General features: G+C 54.6%; 1 protein-coding gene across 1 annotated transcript in view; it reads left to right on the top strand.

Annotated features, from left to right (window-relative positions):
- Positions 1-22043, top strand: part of KLHL29 (kelch like family member 29) — a 139431-nt gene that overhangs the window by 48921 nt on the left and 68467 nt on the right. The window contains exon 2 of the mRNA XM_036751381.1: positions 10744-11058. Coding sequence (XP_036607276.1) covers positions 10744-11058 — 315 coding nt within the window. The remainder of the gene's footprint in view (positions 1-10743; positions 11059-22043) is intronic.

Here is a 22043-nt window from a genome sequence, read left to right as displayed (position 1 = left end):
CTGTCTGCTGACCTGGGCTGTCTGTCCTTGGTCCCTGCCTCCTCTGACCCCCCCTTCCCCTTAGGAGGACCTTCCTCCAGGATGCTGGAGTAGGGGGCGGGGAGGCAGACTTTCCAGATATTTCCCTCCCAACAGGGATTGATCCAGGGCTGGTGGTAAGGCAGCCGAGGTGCTTTCCACACTTAGGAAGCCTGCTTTCAGCACATGTCTGGGTATCTGGGCCCACCTAGTGTGCATGGGCAGAGAGGCAGACAAGACCATGAGTAGAAGCCTCAAGATCCTCAAAGCCTGTGCGTACTTGTAGCCACTGGGCCTTGAAGTATGAGCCAGGTGGGGTCTCTGTCCACTCAGAGAGTCTAGATGCTGTGCTGCCAAGGGCAGACACCCACCCCCATCCTGGTGGGGATAGAGGTGGGGATAAGCTGTGAGGGTCCATCACAGATCAGAATAACCCCAAACCACTCAGTCTGCCTTTGCCTTCTGGGATCCCAGTTGTGGAGTTGAGGAATGCCCTGCTCCACTCAGGATACCTAGGTGAGGAAGACCCAGCTGGTGACCATAATATCCATGAGGTCAGGGGATGCTGCTACATCCACCCCTGTGCCACCCTCGTGCCACTCTCTCATGTATCTGCCTCTCTGCTTTCCTGCCAAGGATCCCAGAGAGGATGTCAGCTCTTTCCTCAATGCTCTGGGAGACGCCAGGGATCAGCTCTTCCCTCAGGTTCAGTGAGAAGGTGTTAGGAGTGTTGGAAGCCCCAAGGAGCAGAATAATTCTACTGTGGCCTTCCACTCAGGCTCTGAAAGTCATGTTTGAGAGGCTGGGGTGTCCTCAGCACTGAGGAAGGAAGAGGATGGCAACAGCAGTGTGGGCCAGGTCTCTCCCAAGGAAGGCCCTAGGACAGAGCTTCGAAGAGCCAGTGAGCATGTCGGAAAGGAAGCCTGGTTCTGTAGGGCCAGCCTGGCTTTCTTGAGAACAGGTCTTACTGGACTGACTTTACTTCCCCTTAATTGGCAGGGTCAGTTTAGGGAACCACTGGGGCTGAGCAAGGCGCTGTTTCTTGTGAAAACATGGGCTGCCCAAGAGTGCAGGTAGGTCCCTTCAAAATCTGAAGTGGCCAGATTCAAAAATGAGTCAACCACCTATTCAGTCATTTCACTCATATCCAACTCTTCCTGACCCCATTTGAGGTTTTCTTGGCAGAGATACTAGAGTGGTTCGCCATTTCCTTCTCCAGATCATTTTACAGATGAGGAAACGGAGGCAAACGGTGAAGTGACTTGCCAGAGTCACACAGCTAGGAAGTGTCTGAGACTGGATTTGAACTCCAAGCATTCTCTCCACCGCACCACCTGGCTGCCTCAGTTTATCAGCAATTTCCCAGGTTATCTCCAGGGACCTATACTTGATCCCTGACTGTTATCAGTGACTTGGATAAAGGTTCATGATATTTGCCAATGACACAAAGCTGGGCAGGAGCGCTGGCTACCTTAATGACAATGAAGATCCCCAAAGAAAAGATCTTGACATGCTGGAGCACTGAGCTGAATCTAATCTAATAAAAAAAAAGGATGGGAAGGGAACGAGCGTTTATTATGCACCAACTTTCTACCAAGCACGGTGCTAAACACTTGACAAACATGATCTCATTTCACCCTCACACCCTTCGAAAGGAGGCATAATTGTCATGCCCATTTTGTGGTTGAGGGACTGGAGCAGATCGAGGAGATGTGACTTAGCATCGGAGGTTTGATTTGAACTCAGGTCTTCCTGACCCTGGGTCAAGTGTTCCACCCACTGCCCCACCTGGCTGCCTCAAGAATACTCGTGCTGCCTTGTGTTCAGTCACTCGGTCATGAGCCCATGGACCACAGCACACCAGGTCCTCCTTTCCTCCATTATCTTCCAAGGTCTTTCCACACCCATGCTCATTGCTTCCATGACACTCTCCATCCATCTCACCCTTTGCCTTTTGCCTCCAATCTTTCCCAGTTTCAGGGTCTTTTCCAACGGTTCCCATCTTCTCATTCTGTGGCCAAAGCAGTTAAGCTTCAGCTTCAGCATTTGACCTTCCAGTGAATAGTCTGAGTTCATGTCTTTAAGTGTTGACTGATCAGATCTCCTCGCTGTCCAAGCAAGTCTCCTCCAGCACCACAGTTCTGCAGTGCTCGGCTTTCCCTATTGTCCCACTCTCACCGCCATATGTCACCACTGGAAAAACCATCGCTTTGACTATGTGGACCTTTGTCAGCAATAATAAGATGGAATTCAATAGGCATAAAGGTCAAGTCTTAGCTTTGTGTTCAGAAAATTGCCCTTGCAAGTACAGAATGGGAGAGAAATGCTTATGTGGCAGTTTGCTGGTGAGGGGGAGAGGAGCTTGGGGTCTGAGTGGACCTCAAGTTCAGAAGAGATAGAGGTTAGTCAAGGAAGCTAATGTGCTTCTTGGGCCATATTTAGGAAGGTGGCGCTTCCACGGATAGGGAGGTGAGAGACACACACACACACACCCCATTAGACCACACTGAAGTGCTGAGTTCAGTTCTGGGCACCACATTTTAGGAAGACCATTGATAAACTGGAAAACCTCCAAAGGAGGCCAACAGGATGGTGAAGGATCCATGCCATGTGAGATCATTGGAAGGCACTTTGCTTGGCAGAGCAGGGCTGTGGAGGAGACACAGTGGCTGAAAGGCTGTCCTGCCGAAGAGGGACCACTGGTCTCATCATACTCGGCTCCCTCCTTAGCAGAACCAGGAGTGGCAGCAGGAAGATGTGATGAGGCCGGTCCACAACCCAACACTGAGAGACACCCTAGAGTAGAAGGGGCTGCCCATGAGGGCTGGGCTCCCCTTCCTCGGAGGTGTAAAGGCAGTGGCTGGACAATCACTAGTCACGGATGCCGAAGGTGGACAGATTCTTGGTCTGGTTCTGTCACAGTCCTTTCCAGCTCTGTGGTTCTGGGCTGAGGTCAGCTCTGGCATTCAGGATGGGAGAGGAGGAGGATTGACTCGACAACCTGCTTTGTCCTGGTCAGACGCTTCTCGGTGTGCTAACGCTAAGTCAGCATCCAGCCTCTAAGATTTGTTCTTGCTTTTAGCTTTGGCAGCTGGGGGGCAGTTAGGGATTCCATGAAAATATTTCAATACTCAAAGTCTTTTTCCCTCCAAGATATATGCTTATTAAATCTTGTGTATATTAAAAACACTTTTTACCTGCAGATACTTTTCTATAAGCAAACAGGCCTGTTTCCCTGGGCTGTGCTCCCAGTTGTTCCTCAACAGTCTTCCTGCTGCTCTGAGGGCTCTGCCCATGCTGCCACCAGACAGAGGGTCTGTCCCATCCATGCACTTCTAGCCTGACAGCAGGTGGGGGCCATTAGTTTGAGGAAGGCTGAGCTCTTCTCCAGTGGAAGTAAATTAAGGCTGCACTTTCTTATAGAACAAATCTTGTAATTTTGTTGTACATCAAAACACTCTGATTCTTTGTGACAAGTTCTGCAAACCTTGAGCACATGCTCACATAGATGGGAGTGCCTAGCAGAGGTCACGCCGTTCTCATCCTCTTCACTGGAAACTTGGCGAACATCCCAGAAGGGCTTTTCTGAGTGAGGCTGGGTGGGGCTATGCCATCTGCTCTGACAACTCCTTAGCAGAAGGGTCTTCCAGAGCCTTCCCAACAGCCCTGCCCCTCGGACAGATCTGAGAGCAGGCATCTGGACAAGGCCCTCCCAGGCAGCCTCACCCCAGCCCTCTCCCTGTGTCTCCCTGGGAATGAGCCCAATATGGCTCCTAACCTGCATGTAATCTTGTTTATGCTAAACCGATATTGACTGCTCTGAAGGCAGAGGGTAAAGTGAGGCCCTGAGGGACCACTGGGCCTGAACTGGTTTTCACAAAACTCCCTTCTCTGCCTCCTCTGGTACGTGAGCGGGCCTCAAAGCAAGGCTCTCCCTTGGCTTTGAGAACCCTGGAACTGAGCTCAGAGCAGGAGGTGGGGGCCCCAGGGGCTGCAGTGATCAACATGTGTGCAGCTTTGGATTCCTTTACAGAGGGCAGAGAGTGGGAAACAGACAGCCTAAGGACCACTCCACCCCACCCCCACACATACACACACACATCCAACCTGGCTCAGCTCTGAGAGGGGCCGCCCACTGCACAACTTGGCTAACCCAGCCCAGCCCAGCTCTGTCCTACCCACCCGTCTCTGGCCTTGCCCAGCCCAGCTCTGCCCAGCCCAGCCCAGCCTGGCCCAGCCCTGTTCTTTTGAGGTCAGTCAGTCCCTGTCCTTCTCCTGGCTATCCAGCTCTCCAATCAAGGCTCCACGTGACAGGTTGGAAGTTTTAAATCAGCAGCTAAGTCCCATCACTAAGCCTGGCTTCATGAAGGCTTCTCTCCTCTTGGGTCAGGCCACCACATGTGGCACAGAGCTAATGAGACAGTGGCTGCCTGGCCCTAGGCAGCTGTGGGAGCAGGAGATTAGCCTCCCCTCCAGAGGGATCGAGTGGTCGGATGCAGCAAACACCTGCTCCTCTGGCCCCTAGTCACAGAGCCAGAGGAAGCCCCACCTCCACCTAATGGCCCCCATTTCTCCTGAAAGCCAAGGTTGGCAAGTGATAAGCCTTTGATAAATGTAGCGAGGGCTTGGCAGGCCTGCCCTGGGAACACACGCCTGCCTACCTCATGTGCCCTGAGGCCTCCAGCCTGACAGCCCAGAATGACTGAACTTGGCCCTGGGAACGTTGGTGGTGCAGTCATGGGGGTGCCTGGTGTCCTTGTCTGTCTTTGTACTTTGGCGAGTGCCAGAGATGAGGGTGGTCTGAGCAGGGGGCAGGGAAGCCTGTATCCCAACTCCGCTAGGCCTCAGTTTCCCCATCTGTAAAGTAAGAGAGTAGGAACAGATGATCCCTAAGGTCTCTTCTGGGTCCTCTGGTCCCTGACTCAAGACTCTCTAGTTCTGAGGTCTCCATGCTGGCATCCTATTGCATCTGTCCTCAAACCTCCCCAACTCCAAAGCCAGTCTCTGTCCTCCACACCACCTGGCAGCTGCCTCGAAGCCCAAATAGGAGTGTCCTTGGGTGCAAGGGCAGAGAGGATGGGATGGTGTCTTCCTTAGCAACATTTCCACTGATAATCCATAGCAGTGGCTGTGGCTGAGCTATGGGACAGGACCAGGTCTTTCTTCTTTGGGTCTTCAGGAGCCATGGTGGCTGGGGAGGTGATGCAGAGGCCCCTGGGGAGGGAGTAGATGGGACCTAGAAACCCTGGGCTGACTGCCTCAGGGAATGTGAGAGGGGAAATGCCCCAGTCACCTCAAACTGAGACCTATTCAAGACTAGCTTGAAAAGGCCAAGGTCTCCCACACTGTGTCCTGGGCCATCTCTAGTCATCCTGATCTCTATCTGGCCATTGGACTCACTGACTCTGGAGGAGAAAGTGAGGCTGGTGACTTGGCACAGCTCTGTCTCACTACAATCCAATTCACTTGCATGTCATGGCATCACCTCCCTGATGCCATGGTCCTCTGCAGAACGAAGGACAAACAACAGTAACCATTTGGAAGTGTTGAGGCTGAGGGGCTCCAGATCAGGAAGAGCTGCAGGACCCTCTTCTAGACTGCATGGAGACCCTCAGAGAGGCCAGAAAAGGCAGCAAACAGAAGAGCCAGAGCTCCCTGGGGTCTCAATCGCCCCTCCTGGGGTAGCAGGAATTGGGGATCTGGCCCCACCTCTACATCCCTGGAACCGGCAGAACCTCCCTCTGTGCAGGAGCCCTCATGTCTGGTCAGGGCCATGGTGGCCCCTTCATTGGCTGCCCCTAGACTGCTGAATGCAGCCCAGAAAAGAATGAGTGCAGGGGCTGCAAGGGTACCCCAAGGCAGGCCTGCATGGTCTTGTGCAGGGAAGTAGCATCCATTGGTCTCTGTGCTTCTGAACCTCCCTCATCTACAAGGGCCCCACTGGGCCTGGCCTGTAGCCCCATTTCTGGGATCTCAGCCCAAGTTCCATGTGGCCCCCAAGTTTCAATTGTGTCTGACTCTTCCTGGTCCCATCTGAGGTTTTCTTGGCAGAGATGCTGGGGTGGTTTGCCATTTCCTTCTCCAGCTCATTTTACAGAAGAGGAAACTGAGGCAAACAGTGACTTGCCCAGGGTCACACAGCTAGGAAGTGTCTGAGGCTGGATTTGAATTTAGGTCTTCCTAACTCCAGGCTCAGTGCTGTATCCACTGCACCCCCTAGCAGTCCCCTGTAGGATGAGGTATTCTCATTATTAGCAAGGCTGTGGGGAAGCAGGGACTTGCTTACTCACCTGGTGGTCCTAGCAGTCCGGGAACAAGGCTCTAAATAATTAGTAAGCACTTGTTGAATTCGATCAGGAATGTACATGAAGACACACGTGTCTGGCAGGGGCTGTTGGCCTTTTCCATCTGTCAGTGCTTCTGCCTGATTTTTGCATGTCTGAATGTGAGCACCAGCCAATCGAGAGTGTCCTCAGAGTTCCCAGCTTCTCTGCTACCTTGTCCTAGATCTGAGATCAATGTGGGGAGTCCCTTGCAAGGTATGGATCGTACCTCTGCTGTGTGGCTCCTTCAAGGGCCCCAGCCTCTGCCAAGAGCCTTCCTTCCTCCACTATCTTGGCACAGGCTAGATGCCAGCCAGCTAGCCCTTGTTGGGTAGTGGGTTCCTCTGGTGTCCTCTTTCACACCATTCCCAGTGACTGGGCTGCAATCCATTCATGCCCATTGGGCATCATGCCATGCCCTGTGGAATAAAGGCAGGTTGCCTCCTCAGAGATGGCAGCATTGCACCATAATTTGTGGCTGCACGGAATCTGTGCAAGCTAAGGTGCTAACCAAAAGAGACAGAGCTTGGATTCCCCCAAAGAGCTTCCTCAAGGGGCCCAATCCATCCCTCCCTTCCCCTCCTGCCCTCCTCCACCTCTTCTCCTGCCTTTCCTCTTCTTCCTCTTCCCCTCCTCCTTCCTGTCCCCCTCCCCCGCCACGCTGTGGGCCCAGCTCCAGTTTGCCCCTATTTCACGAATTGACTGGGGACAAATGTAAAGTAATGCATGGTTCAAAAACACAACTTCACAAGGACAGCATAGGGGAGGTGTGGCATCTGAAAATGATCAGAGGCCTATAGTGGCCCACAAGTTCATTATGAATGTGACCAGCAGCTAAGATCTTAGGCTGCCTTCAAAGAAGCCACACTTTCAGAACTACACGGCCGAAAATCCTGCTGTCCCTAGCTCTAATCAGAGCACACCTAGAGTGCCAGGGTCATTCTAGGTACATGTGACTTAAGAAGGACAGTGAGGAAGATTGAGCACCCAGGGAGGACAGCCAGTATGGGGAAGGGTCTGGAACCCATTCTAGACCAGGAGCTATTAAGGGAACTGGGGATGTTCATCCTGGAGATGAGAAGACTTCACTGGCTCCTGTGGGGGGAGCTGTCCACTGCAGGAGTGCTGAGCCTTGGTGTCTTGGCCCCAGAGGGCAGCACCAGCCACCTTAGGCAGGACATCAGAAGAGCTGCCTGACAACAAGAGCTGTCTCAGAGTGAGCAGACTGCCCTGAGGAGTGACCCAGGCTGCCCTGCGGAGTGACCCAGACTGCCCTGAGGAGTAGCCCGGGCTGCCCTGCGGAGTGACCCAGACTGCCCTGAGGAGTGGCCCAGGCTGCCTTGAGGAATGGCCCAGGCTGGCCTGCGGGGCACCCTGGGTTTGCCCGAGGAGCGGACCAGGTCCCTCCCCCTGCCCTTCATTGGAGGGCTCAGGCAAAGCCGGACACTCCTTGCCACCGTGCCAGTGATGTTGTACATATAAAGGGAATCCTTGGTGGGGACGTTCTTTTCTGATCAGAAACCATGGGATTCTGAGATCCTAAATCAGGGGATGGCTTCAGCCCTCTGGCTTCAGGAGAGGTGGTGCTGTGAGATCTTTGCCAGGTGTGCTTCCAGGCTGGAGGCTGCCACCCACCCCTCCTCCTTGGCACCTTCTTAATCGAGGTCCAAATGAGTCATTCTCACTCTCTCCCAGAAGTCACATCTTGTACATGTAAAACCCAACAGGAAATGGGATTTTTTTTTCTGTCAATCTCCACATAATGTGCCTATTTCCAAGTGGAATTCTCCCAGAAGACAGGAGTGAGCCTTTAGCAGAAAACAAGAGCAAGGACAGTTGGGGGGCCTTGGGGACTCTTCTAGGGACCCCCAGCTTCTCCTTGCCCCCAGCCCCAGAACTGTCCCAGGGATGCCATCAGGCTGCAAACCAGGGTCCCCAGAGAAGCGGATTTGGCAGAAGGACCATAGAAATGGGCCTGGGACACAAGATGGCTGGCCACATAGTGAGGAGGAGGCCACCTGACCAACACCTCTGGAGTCAGGCCCCCTGAGCTTGAGGACCTCTCCTGGAGCAGAGCACCCACACTTTGCCCACCCAAGCCCTCTCAGTTTTCCATGGGAGGACCCATGCTGTCAAAAGAGGAAGAGACCTGGGCTTGGGATTAAGAACAATGTTTTGAGTCCTAGCTTGACCCAGAACATAGTAGGTACTATGCAAATGCTTATTCCCCTCCCCTCCCCCATAGCTAGTCCTTCACATGCCCAAGCCTCAGTTTCCTCATCTGTCAAGGACAGTCATTGCCCTCCTCCCCCGACCATGGGGCTCGTGAGGAAAGTCAGCTGAGCTGCTGAGAGGGAGGAGCTTCCTGGGGAGCTGGGGGCCAGCACTCAGACTGTCTGGCCTCCTACTCCCCACTCCTGGCAGGCATATCCCTGGGAGTTTCTTCTCCCCCACAGCCTGTTAGATGGTACTCCCCAGTCAGGTTAGAGCATCTCGCCATCCATGGTCCCCAGATAAGAGTGGTAGGAAGGCTGTCTGCCTTCCAGGGTGGTCCCACCCCATCCTGGCTGCCCCCGTCTGGACCTCTCTGCCCTATCAGTGCCCTTCTTAATATGTGATGCCTGGGACTGAACTGGACACTGCAAGTGGCCTATTGCCCCTCCCCCTCATTCCTCATAGCCATGCCCCAAATCAGCTGGACACTGGCCCAAGGCAAGTGAAACCAGAACATACTCTGACTGCTACTGATAATACTAAATTATAATTATAACAATATAGCTAGCATTTATAAAGCCAGGCCCTGGGCTAAGTGCTTTTATTAATAATTATCTGATTTGATTCTTACAACCATCCTGGGAGGTGAGTGCTATGATCACCCTCATTTTGCGATTGAAGACACTGAGGCAGAGGTTGAGTGAGTTGCCCAAGGTCATACAGCTAGGAAGTGTTTGAGGCCGAATTTGAACTCAGGTCTTCCCAACTCCAGGCACAGGGCTCTGTGCCCTGGGGCACCCCCTGGCTGCCTCATGGCGGCTGTGGGTCAGCGAGCTGGAGGACAGAGCTCCCATTGTGGTCTCGGACACAGCCGATCCCCAGTTCTCTCAGGCCCCATGATGCAGGAAGAAAGGGGATGAGAGGCATTAAGTGTCTGCTGGCGTCTGTGCACAGCCAGAGGGCAGTGAATTATGGAGTCTGGCTCTGGCCTGGGACAAGTGGGTATTGTGCAGCTGGTGCCTGGTGCCAGCACTCTGGGTCTGGCAGATGCTTCAGACATGACACCCCCTGTGCAGCTGTGCCCACTGCAGCCTCACGGTGGTGGCAGGGATGCCCGTGTGTGACCCAGTGTATGCATGGTTGAGCTTGTTGGGGAAGGTGTAGGCCAGCCCAGGAGGAATGGCTCTGCCAGAGTCCTGGCTAGGGGGGAGAGCTAACACCACCAAGGCAGGGGCTCAAGTCTCCCAGGCTCCCTGCTTAGGTCATCCCCCAATCCTTGCCACAACCGTGGGAGGCATGTGCTCCAAGGCTGATCCCAGTCTGACTGAGGGCCACAAGGCAGCATCTAACCCAAATCTTCTGACTCTGAGTCCATTGCCCTCCTGCCCAACACTGCACCACAGCAGACTAAGCCCCATAGAACATGGTTCAGCCCTTCACTTATCACACTAAGCCTTAATGAGGTACCTATTGTGTGCCAAGCACTGGGTCTACCAGTACCAAAGGGAACAAGCCCCCACTCTCAAGGGGCTTCTATCCCACCTGGGGGAAGGGAGACAACTTGTACCTATATAGCTAAGTAAACACAAAATTGACCCCAAGTGATTTCAGCCCTGGCTACTATGAGAATCAGAAAAGAGGCATCCTGTGGCATGGGGCACCTTGAGCCAGAGAAGAGGAGGGAGTAAAGGGAGGCACCACTTAGGAAAGGTACAGAAGTGGCAGATGAGTCAGCAAGCAGGCCAACAAAACTGATCCCGCAGAGATGTAGAGAGACTCCATTGTCTCTCAGGCCTCCATAGCATCCAAGAACAGTTTTCTGGCCGATCATGAGTGACTGGAAAAGGAATTCCATTGATGCTGGGTAGTATTTGTTGGTTCTCCCCACCAAACCACTCTGGTACCACCCACCAAAGCCTTCAGATTCTAGGTGTGGAGGCAGTATTGAAGGAGGCCTAGGCTCCAGGCATATGACCTTGGGCAGCCTTCCCAGCCAGCTTGTGCCTCAGCTTCCCCACTGTAGCCTGGTTTCCAGGGCTATGAGAGAGCACCATGTGGGCTGAGAAGTGCCCAAGGGGGCTCCCCCCAGGAATGTCACTGACCACCGTGACCCTGCTTGGTCCCTGACAAGGGGGTCCTGTGGGGAGTGGCTCCTCTAAAGACTCTTCTCTCTGCTCTCCATCTCCAGGTGAGCCCTCGGTGGTCCCGTGCACACCAGCTGCCCGGCCCCGAGATGTCTCGGCACCACAGCCGATTCGAACGAGAGTACCGCGCCCCTGGCTGGGACCGCCGCGAATGGAGTGCCAATGGCACCCACGGGAGCCTGACCAGCTGTAGTGCCGCGGCCGCTGGTGCCATCAGTGCCCGGCCTGGCCTCCTGCCTCTGCCCATTGTGCCCTCCAGGCTCCCCACGCCAGCCGCCCCTGGGGCTCCCTGCACCACGGGCACCAGCGAAACCATCACCAGCCTCGTGGTCAGCTCCTCCTCTGGGGCCTCCAGCAAGGTAGGAAGGCTATCCTGGCCAGAGAGCACACAGGGGGTGCTGGGGTAGTGGGCAGGATGGTGGGGCACAGCGTCGCTGACAAAAAAGAGGTGTCCTGAGATTGGTTAGTGCACTCCTTGGCTACTGGGGACTGCAGCTTCCAGAGACCCACAGGGTCCACTCCTACGGAGTATTTGAACCATAGGATGCCAGTTCGGCAAAACCCTTGGAGATGGTCTGCCCAGTGCAGGGACCCCCTCTCCAGGGGGCTCACTACCACACAAGGCACTCCTTGTCATTGTAGGGGAACTGAAGTGACCTCTCAGGGGTCCCCCCAGTCAGTCACTCAATCACCTTTTACTAAGTTCCAGACACTGCAAAAGAGGTAAAAGACAGTCCCTGCCCTCAAGGAGCTTCCCATCTAGCGGGGGAGACAATAAGCAAACAAATACAGACAGATAAGGTCTAGACAGAATAAATAGGAGGTAAGAGAGGGGGCACTAGAAAGGGGAAGGGCTAGGGGAGGCTTCCTGGAAAAGGGGGGACTCTAGCCAGGACATGAAGGATGCCAGGAGGCAGGGGAGGAGGGAGAGTGCTCCAGGCACCGGCACAGCCAGAGAGACGGATGGAGGGTCTTGTAAGTGGGGCAACCAGAGACCAGGGGCAGTGAGATGAAAGGAGAATGGAAGGGCAGGAGGGATGGATGAGGAAGTGCTCTGAAGGCCAAACAGAGCCTTTTATGTTGGATCTTGGAGGTGAAAGGCACAGGGGTGACACGGTCAGACCAGCAGAATGAAGGATGGGCATGAGGCAGGCAGACCCCTCAGCCACTCTAGCAATATTCCAGGCATGAGGCGTGGAGGGTCTGCACCAGAGTGGGGGCAGGTCAGAGGAAAGAAGGGGACGTGCCAGAGAGATGCTGCCAAGGTGGTCTCCAGCCTTGGCAACAGCTTGGACATGGGGGTGAGAGAGGGGCAAGAGTCCAGATGACTCCTAGGGTAGGAGCCTGGGGAACAAAGGAATAACGTTGTATAGTACCTACTATGTGCCAGGTCCTGCGCTAAGCCCTTTACAAATATTCTTTCATTTGATCGTCACAATAACCTTGAGGGGTAGGTGCATTATTATCCCCACTTTACAGTCGAGGAAAATAAGACAAGTAGAAGTTAAGTGACTTATCCAGGGTCACACAGCTAAGGGAATGTCTGAAGCTGGATTTGAACTGAAGTCTTCTAGCCTCAAGACCCAGGGCTCTATCCGTTGCACCACCTAAGTGCCTCACTGAGAGGAGAATACTGCCCTCCAGTCATAGGGAAGGTTGGGGGCGGGGGGGAAGGATGGATTCGATTTTGAACATACTGAGTTCAGGATGTCTACTGGACATCCAATTCAAGATGTCTGAAAGGCAGTTGGAAATGAGAGGTTGGAGGTCAGCAGAGATAGTGGGGCAGGATGGGCAGGTCTGAGGATCATCATCACAGAGATGGGAATTAAATCCATGGAGTTGATGAGATCCCCAAGGGAAGCAGTCTAGAGGAAGAAGAGAAGCGGGCCTAGGACGGAGCCCAAAGGGACCCCTCGGGTCAGAGAGCGTTAGAGAAGGATCCAGAGACAGAGAAGGAGCGGTTACAGAGGGAGGAGGAGAATGAGGGAGGGGGTGTCCCAAAAACTAGAGAGAAGAGGGCATCAAGAAGGAGAGAAAAGGCCACTGGCCACTAAGAGATCACTGGTCACTTTGAGGAAAATGGTTATGGTAGGAGGATGAAAGCTGGATTGTAAGGGGTTAAAGAGAGTGAAGAAAGAGAGCAGAGGCCCCGAGTGTAGATGGCCTCTTGGTGAGTTTAGCTACAAAGAGCAGAAGAGAAATAAGATCACAGTTAGCAGGAGTGGAAGGGTCAAGGGAGGGTTTTTTCAGGATGGGGGAGACCTGGGTGGGGGGAAGGAGCCAGTAGAGAGGGAGAGACTGAAGATAAGTGAGGAGGGGGATGGCAGAGGGGGACACCTCCTGGAGGAGGCAGGATGTCAGGGGATCTCTTGTGTGGGCAGAGGGGTCAGCCTTGGTCAGGGGTGAGGCTATCTCATCATAGGAAATGGGCGAAGGAGGAGACAGGGGCCTAAGGCTCCTTAGAGATAGGAGATGAGGAGGAGGAGAGAAGAGGAGGCTCTCGGTGAATGGCCCCCACCCCCACTGGTCATCCTGATGGCCTTTTGGACTGTGTGTGTTTGGACGTCACAGAAAACGTTTTCTCAAGCAGAGTCTGGCTAATGGCCATACTCAGAAAAGGGTTATTCATTGGAATGGGTGAGGGAGTTGGAGGGGTCAGGCAGATGGGGGCTTGGGAAGCCTGGCTGTAGTCAGTGCCCTAAGGCAGGCTGGGTGTCCCTTGTTGGCAGCAGAGGAGGAGGAGAGTGGCCCCAGCCCCAGCACAGAGGCTCAGTCCAACCCCTTGGTCCCATCGCTGGGGCTCTCCTCTGGCCCTCCCTGAGGCTGGGCATCTGGCTTGGTTCAGCTCCCAGACATCAGCAACAAGGCTGAGGTGAGGGACAGCTTCAAAAGTGGGGCAGCTTCAAACGTGGGGCAGTCCCATTTCTCTGCCTTCCTTAGAAGGCACCCTCCAAACCGCATGACCCTCCCCCACGTCTATGGGGCCTCTGGGTGCCACCATTCAGTGCTGGCTGCATGGAGTCAGGCTCTAGGACTCCCCAGCGGCCCCAGACCACAATGTTTATCCACCATCCTCCAGACGTAGCAGGCCAGCAGGGGAGGAACAGCCGCATCCCCTCATTCCCACAGAGAGCTTCCGGAGAAAGTTTGGGTTGGGATTTGGCCACAGGAGGACAGATATGTGAGATGGGTTTCCCAGCAGGCCTTCTGGTCCCAACAGTGGGAAAACCCAGAGCACCAGCTGGAATCTGGTGGGCTTGTGGTCAGGGAATCACTGGCCTCTATGGGTCAGGTTTAACCCCAAAGGGCGCTCCCAAGCCTTCCTCCAGTGTCCTCTGAGCAGCGCTGGGCCCCAGTTGGTGAGGATGGGTATGTGAGGGGTCAGGTGACTGGTGCCACTCGGGGAAGGCCAGGGAGTCCAATGCTCCAGAAGAGGTGATGGAACTCCCACTGTGCCCCCAGCAAGGGGAAGGTGGAGATGTGTCAGTGCCACTCTGGTCTGGGGCAATGGAAAGTCCCAGCCAGAGTGAGACCACAGCAGAGATAGCGGCTAGACAAAGCCAGAGCCTCCCAGATGGGAGTGGGGTGGGGACCATGTGGCCTGAAGAGGCTCACGAGAGGCAGAATGGAGGCTCTGGGCTCAGCCAGGCTAGGTCCCAAATGCCCTCCCAGCTCAGGGGGCTTCACTGTCCCAGGGGGCTGGCCTCTCATTAGGCTCCATGGGGGGTCCAGGCTTGGCAAGCATCCTTCTTCCACCACCAGCCCTCAGGGTGCTGAGGCACCTTGAGCAGGCATTTTCTTGCTTCTCTGATAGACATTGTTCTCTGCCTCCCCAAGCATCACCTCATTTCCCCATCTTTGTCTTCTCTCTGAGCGTTCCACTCTTCAGCTGCATCTGGCTCAGAGACACCCTGGGGGCCTAGGCTGCCCACCCAGGAGCTGGTGCTATGTCTGTGGGTGAGCATCTGTCCATATCCAAACAAGTAGACAAGTTTCACAAATGGCCATCATGCCACCAACACTCGGCCACTTTGGGGGAGGGCCCTCTGTGGGGTTGGCAGAGGGGGCAGCAGGGGAACAATGAGTCTGGCTAGTGTCTATACAGAGGTAAATTCAGCAGCAGCACCTTGTGCTCCTCTGGGAACAGAAATCAGTGCAAATGCTAGGCTTCTGTGGCACCCAGGGCAGCAGCACAACTGTCAATGACTGAGCCCTGGAATCTGAGGGTCTTCACTTAGAAGGAGCCTAGCAGGCACATCATCCCGTGATGCCAGCCCCCATCCCATGGAGACAGAATGCCTCTTGGTATCCGGTGCCCTGCAGTGGGCCCTCCACCGCCACCTCCGGGTCCTCTCTGCTGGCCGGAAACCTTCTGTCTGTCAGCCCAGCAAAGTGGAGATGAAATGATGCGGCAGGACCTTGGGGGCTTACAAAGGATTCCTGGCACCACAGTTCTCAAGGAGCTTCTGTTGGTAGCAAAGGCTCAGCCAGTGACCACTGACCACCGGCCAGACCCAACCCCCCCCCCACCTAAAAAAAAATGTTTCCCTGCACAGAGCATTCCCCCTACGACAGGACCGATGGGAAGAGTTGGCATCTGCCACGAGAAGCCCAGCAGCGTGCTTTACATGGGCACTTTCTGCATCAGCCCTGCCCTGGAAGGAGGAGAGAAGTTAATCTGTAAACTGGGGTGGGGCCGGGCCAGTCCCACTGGGGAGCCTCCCGCTGCCAATGCCCGTGGCCCCAGCTGAGACTAGCGTGCTCACCACGCTTATTATCCTGCCCATTTTCAGGATGAGGCAACTGAAGAGAGGTTAAATACTGTGAGGGTCCCAGGGTGGATGGGATTCTTCAGGCATGGATAGGACTACTGGCTTCAGCAGTGCCTTCGGCAGTGAGGCTCCAGGCCATGGGACATCAGAACGGCCGGCCCCTTGGGAGCACTCATGAACAGAGCTCCAGGACACTACATCTGCAGAAAGGGAGCCAGGTGGGGGTCCTCCCCAGGCAGAGGTCCTCCCCAGGATGCTAGATCCTCCCTAGGCAGGGGTCCTCCCCAGGCGGGGGTCCATCATTAGAGAGGAGCAGCGCTGCCCCCTCCTCTACTGCCTCAGCATCCACTCAGGGCAGAGCCCTGGTTTGGGCCTTTTGGACACAGGGCCAATGGGAGAGGCTATTCCTACATGGAGGGGTGGGGTCACAGGGAGACTCTTTTCATATGTGTCTCTTTCATGAGTGCTGCTTGGTGCAGGAAGGTCTGGTTTCTGTCCAATGGAACAAGGCATCAGGCTGATGGGCGTGGGCGCATGATGCCAGTGACAGTCTTCCCAAGAGCTGAGAGGGGGTCGCCGCTGCTGCCACTAACACCTCTGCCTCCTCCGCTGCCTCCACTGCCCCCGCTGCTGGGAAGATGGGCTGGACCATCCCAAGCACACAATGTCTGGGGACATTCCCAGGGCAGGGAGGAAGGAGTTCTCGGGCCTCCTCCCAGATAGGGCCTCTGGAATCCCTCCAGCCCAGCACATTCCAAGATCTTCCTAAGAACTCCTTATAACCTCCAGCCAAGCCTGGATCAGGGCAGGGCAGGTTGAGGACATATCAGGCAGAGGCTTTCCCCAATGGACAGCGGGCCTGGGAGCCTCCTGCCCCATCTAGAGTGCACGTCCTGCGAGGCCCTCCTGGGCATAACGCCTGGCTTTCCACGAGCATTAAGTTTCTGGGTCCAGTGAACCCCTGGATATGCCGACCTCCCAGGGAGACTGGGCGCCAGCACCTCCCTCCCCTGCTGTGACAGCCCAGGTGGAGGGGGGCGGTCTCCACAGCCAGAGGAAAGCTTTGGGAGGCCAGAGCTTCAGGGGCTCTCAGGTGACCACTGCCAGGGGAGATGCAGGCTTCCTCATCTCGTGGAATTCTGGTTCATGATCTTCCATCAGCCCTTCCACTGAGCCAGAGGCCATCCTCTGATTCTGGGGCAGCTCAGCACAAGTGGGTAGTACTCTGAGCCCAGAGTCAGGAGGACCCCTGTTCAGATCCACCCTCAGACACTTCCTGGCTGTGGGGCCCAGAGCAAGTCACTGAACAGTTGTGGGCTTCCTCAGCTGTGAAATGGGAAGAATAACGGGACCTTCCTCCCAGGGTTTTTCTGAAGAGCAAATGCGATCCTAATTGTCAATCATGAAACACAGTGCCTGACACACAGCAGGCACTCTGAAATTGTCAATCACTAAGCACACAATAGGCACTCTATAATTGCAGATCACTAAGCACTAAGTGCCAGGCACACAGTAGATGCTCTATAAATGCTTATCCTCTTCCCTTCCACATACCACCCTCCACCCCAGTGGTAACCCCTGGGGCAGGAAGACCTTGGGAAGCCACCGAGTCTGCCTTCTACCAGGGTGGGGACCTCCATTAGCTCCCAGGCTCAGGCAGGGAGGGTTAATAGCCTACCTTCAGAATTCTTCCTCCACTGAGCAGACCTGTGAGACCTCCATCAAAGGGCTAAGCCATGCCTTCAGGCCTTGGACAATCCATCGTCCTTGCATGCACCCCTCTCCAGGAGCCTTTCCGCAGGTCTCTGTGGATGTCCCTGCTCCTGTAGGGCTCCCTTCCTCCTACCCCGCCTCCCTTCCCACTTCACCCGCTACCTCCTCTGGTGCATGAGCCTGGAAGTCCACAACCTCAAGCTCTGTCTCATGTCCCAGAAGGAGCTGAGATTTATGCAAAGCCTTGAGGTTTGCCAGGGTGGCACTGTCCTCTCGCCACACTCTGGCTGCAGGCCAACCCTTCTCAGGGCAGCAACCCCCATAGGCCCACTGCAGGCTTGGACAAGGCCCCAGGGAGGTGGGGTTCCCAGAAAGCTGAGCTGCTCCAGGCCCTGCCCCCCCAGCCCTTATTGGTCAGGTGGTATTAGGAGGAAGGCCCAGCCTCCAGCCATGGGACAGGGTGCTCAGAAGACTGCAGTTCAGTGGAGGTATGAGACCAGCCTCTTCCTAACCATTGACTTCCTGAGGCCTGGGCAATCTGAGCACCAGAGTCTAAGTGGCTAAAGGGAGGAGGTCAGGGGACCAAGCCCCCCTTCCAAACAGCAGGAAACCACCCTAAACCCCAAGAGCTTGGAAGGGCCCCTGGGGCCAAGCACAGGCCAGGGCATGGGCTCAGCACAGTGCCCAACTGGAGCAATGAAGGCCAGAGAGGGTTCGGGCATTCCTAGGGGTTGTGACAGCAAGGCCCTGCCCCCACATCCGGCAGTTCTGGACAGAGGCAGGAGGGGAACCCAAAAGAAGATGAGTGGAGGAAGGGGTGCCCCATCCATGTTGCTGCTGACTCAGAGGCTCACCAACACATAATAACGACATCAGAGGGGAGGATGCTACTCACCCCGGGTCTCAGCTACACCGGTCAGCCCCCACTGGTGAGAGCCCTCGCAGACATCCTGCCCTGGCATCCAGGAAGGGCACAGGAGAGGAGGCGATTCACCCCAGGCTGGGCTCAGGCACAATGGAGGGTCTCTCTGAAGCCTGTGGTTTCCACATCACAAATGGTACCTGGATTGGTCTTCTCTATGGTCCCATGATGGCATAAGGAGAGGACAAAAGAGATACAGCCAGGCACCGAGAGCAAACAAACAGCCAGCAGCCTTCGAAGGTGTGACTCTCCCAGGCAGAGCAGAGCTGGAAGAAGGCCGAGGCTGGGCATTGCCCAGACGGTGGCCCACTGTGTACCACGCCCTGAAATTCCCCTGCAGAAGAAATCAAGTCCAGGCTCCAAAATCTGCCTTTGGGTGCCAGCCAAGAAGAAAGAACGTGGCTCTTGGAACCCCCTCCCTGCCACTGGCCTCTGGGCACCAAGCCAGGCCTTATGCTGAATGGGCAGTGGCTCTGAGGGGCCAGCCCTCTGAGGACACACTCAGCCCTCTCACCATGCTCAGGGTGATTCCTAACAGTGTCCAGCACATAGTAGGTGCCCTTGGAGAAGCACTGACCTCCCATCCTCGCCTGGCTGACTCACCTGCTCTAGACTCCACAAAGGATTGCACGTACCTTCCTGCCTGCCTGGGCTCCAGGAAGTCTGGTGACTCCCCAGGAGCCAGGAGGTCACTCCCTGCCCCTGGGAAATGCTAAGGTTTCACAAGATCTGCAACCTCTGTAGAGAGGGAGAGAAAAGACAGGAACACACCACCACGGCACCTGGTGGCTCCCTCCTGACACCCCTGGATCCTCCTACATTCTCGGTTCTGGGGCCGACCACAAGCCCCAAGAGCCCACCAAGGGGTTCTGTTTTACCCAGATGGTGGGTTTAGGCATCTAACGAGCTAGCATGATAAGAGTTAATAGTAATGATGATGATTGTAAGAGTAGCACGCCTTTATAGAATGCTTTGTGGTTTGCAGAGTGCCCCACAAATGTGATCTCACTTTATTCTCCAACACCTCTGTGAGGTAGAGGTTATTATCATCCTCATTTTACAGATAAGGACACTAAGGCCCAGAGAGGGTGAGTGATGTGTGCAAGGTCACACAGCCAGCAAGTGCCTGGGTCTGGATTTGAACTCAGGTCTTCCTGAGTACAAGTCCAGTCTTTCAGTGTCACCTAGCTGCCTGCATACACACACACACAAATAAAACATTTCCCCATAACCCTGGATCACATTCTCCCACAAATATGTCACCTATCCATGGGAAGAATGACCTGCCCAGGGAAAACCCATGGAGGGACACACTCAGGGATTTCTCTGCCCCTCTCTCCCTGCAGGCCCCCCCCAGGGGCTTCGGACAACATCGCCTGCTTCTCCTGCTGCCCTGTCATGATGGGCACTGCACCCTGCTGGCATTGTGTGATCAGTGCCCTGCTGGGCATAGCGCCGTCGGCCTTCCCCTGATTGGGGCTTCTGGCTCTGTCTCACCCGCCTCTTCCTGGTCCGTTCTCTCTTTATCCTCTGTGCTGCCCAGTGGCACAGACTTGAGCTCCTTAGGAAGAGCTCGTCCTCCCCATCAGAATCAGAAAGGGAAGGAGCCTTTACTGCAAGAACCATCTCATCTCTGGACCCTGGCTGCTTTGGCAGGCTTCTCCCCTCTAAAAAGAGAGCCCAGTCCACACAGTACCCTTGAGCATCAAGGCTGTTTTTGTTCAGCAAAGTCCTGCTCCCCTGGGTAGGGTTTGCCCCAAATCTCTAAGCACCTCAGGCTTACAGGGACCTCCTGCTGAATGTGGGATAGCCAAGCTATGCACCTTCCCCTCATGTTGAGGACTTTTCTTCCAAGCCCCAGGCACTTTGGGGGGTCCAGTCTCTTTAGTATAGAAGGGGCTGAGAACAAGTCTGAATACCTCACTTTGAGCCCTGCTCAACATCATGCTGGGCCAGCTCCTAGCTAAGGGCCGCTCAAATCTGGACATGAACAGCTGGACCCAGCCACAAAGGAGCCCTGTGTCTCTCCTTTCCTGGAGCTCTCCTTGCCTCCCCCACCCCACCCTTACACCCAGGCATCACATGTGCACACCTTGTGCGCCCTTCAATCCGACTCACTGCACATTGGTGAAGTATTTACTGTGTGCCAGGCTCTGGGGACCCAAAAGAAAAGTGAGACCATCCCTGCCCTTAAGGGGCTTACATTCTAATAAGGGGAGACACAATATGGACACAGACAAGTCAACATGAGATCATTTGAGGAGGACAGAGTATTCACAATGAGGGAAATTTGGGAAGGTTTTCTGGAAAAGCCAGTACAAGAGCTGAGTTTTGAATGAGGCTAAGAATTCTAAGAGGCAGAGATGATGATGACGGTGGTGATGATGATAGGGATAGTGATGGTGATGGTGATGATGTTGAAGATGGTGATAATGGTGATGATGGTGGTGGTGGTAGTAGTGGTGGTGAATGTAAATGATAGTGAAGATGGTGATAATGATGGTGATGATGGTGGTGATGGTGATGATGTTGAAGGTGGTGATAATGGTGATGGTGGTGATGATGATGGTGGTAGTAGTGGTGGTGGTGAAGGTAAATGATAGTGAAGATGGTGATAATGATGGTGATGACGGTGATGGTGATGATGTTGAAGGTGGGGATAATGGTGGTGGTGGTGGTGGTGGTGGTGATGATGATGGTGGTAATGATGATGATGGTGAGGCTAATGATGGTGATTGTGATGGTGATAATGATGGTGGTGGTGGTGATGATTATGATGATGACAAATAATAGCTAACATTTATATAGTGCTTACTATGTGCTAGGCACTGTGCTAAGCATTTTACAGGTTATCTCATTTGATCATCTCAAAAACCCTGGGAGGTGGGTACAGTTAGTATCCCCATTATAAAGATGAGGAAAATGAGGCAAGTGGGTTAAATGACTTGCCCAGGGTCACACAGCTAATAAGTGTCTAAACCAAATCTGAACCTAGATCTCCCTGACTCTGGGCTCAGGGCTCTATCCACTGGGTCATTCCAGGTATGAACAACAGTGCCAATTCATGATGGGAGTTGATGGGACCATTTAGTAGAAGGTCAAGGACAGGAGGCTAGAAAGGCCAGTGGGCCAGGCTGGAACAGGCAGTTTGGAGAGTGGGGGGCCCTTAGAGAGGCTGGCAGCTTTGGGGAGGGGAGACATGAAGGAGGAGGCTGTGGCCCAAACAGAGGGGAGGAAATGGCATCATGTCACACAGCCACTTAGAGGCAAGGCTGGGCTGGAACCTGGGTCTTCTGAGTCCTTGTCTGGCATGTACCTAACCTCATTGGGAAGAATGCATGGGGGACAGGCAGACATGGAGCTCAGGGCTCACGCTGGGGAAAAGGGGGCTGCCCCCAGATTCTGGAAGCACGGTCCCCAGCAGCCCTTCGAGAACACAGATAGAGGCCATGAGGGGCTGGTGGCCTCCTCCCCAGACCAGATCCATTGGAGAGGATGGATGCCTATCCTTCTTGGGGTCAAGTGAGATCAAAGGGCATTTGAGAGGCAAGCAGGCATCCTTCTTCACCCCTTGATCCAGAGCATCTCTGCCCCCAGAGCAGCTTGTGAGCAAGCCTCATGGGCTCAGTGGGGAGGTAGGGCCAGGTTCAGCTCCCAGCTCCACCCCTTACTAGCTCTGTGACTTTGGGCAAATTCCTTCCCTCTCTTGCACTAGTTTCTCCCTCCGTGCAAAGAGGAGATGGCTTCTGTCTGGCTCCCAGGCTCCCTCCTCACCTCCCCTCCTTTGTTAATGGAAGTCTCTATACACAGCCTTTCCAGAGGGTTTTTACCAAGGGGGAGGCCATGTCCTGCTCTCCCCCAGAGGGGCGGTAAGAGAATGTCCTGGTACTGGAAATCTGGTCATGGTGTTGGGCTTTGAAAGTGTGCACACAAG

Source organism: Trichosurus vulpecula, chromosome 3, assembly GCF_011100635.1.
Source record: "Trichosurus vulpecula isolate mTriVul1 chromosome 3, mTriVul1.pri, whole genome shotgun sequence".
NCBI classification, from domain to species: Eukaryota; Metazoa; Chordata; class Mammalia; order Diprotodontia; family Phalangeridae; genus Trichosurus; species Trichosurus vulpecula.
The sequence above is the reverse complement of the archived record's forward strand: the minus strand, read 5'-3'. Positions and strand labels throughout refer to the sequence as shown.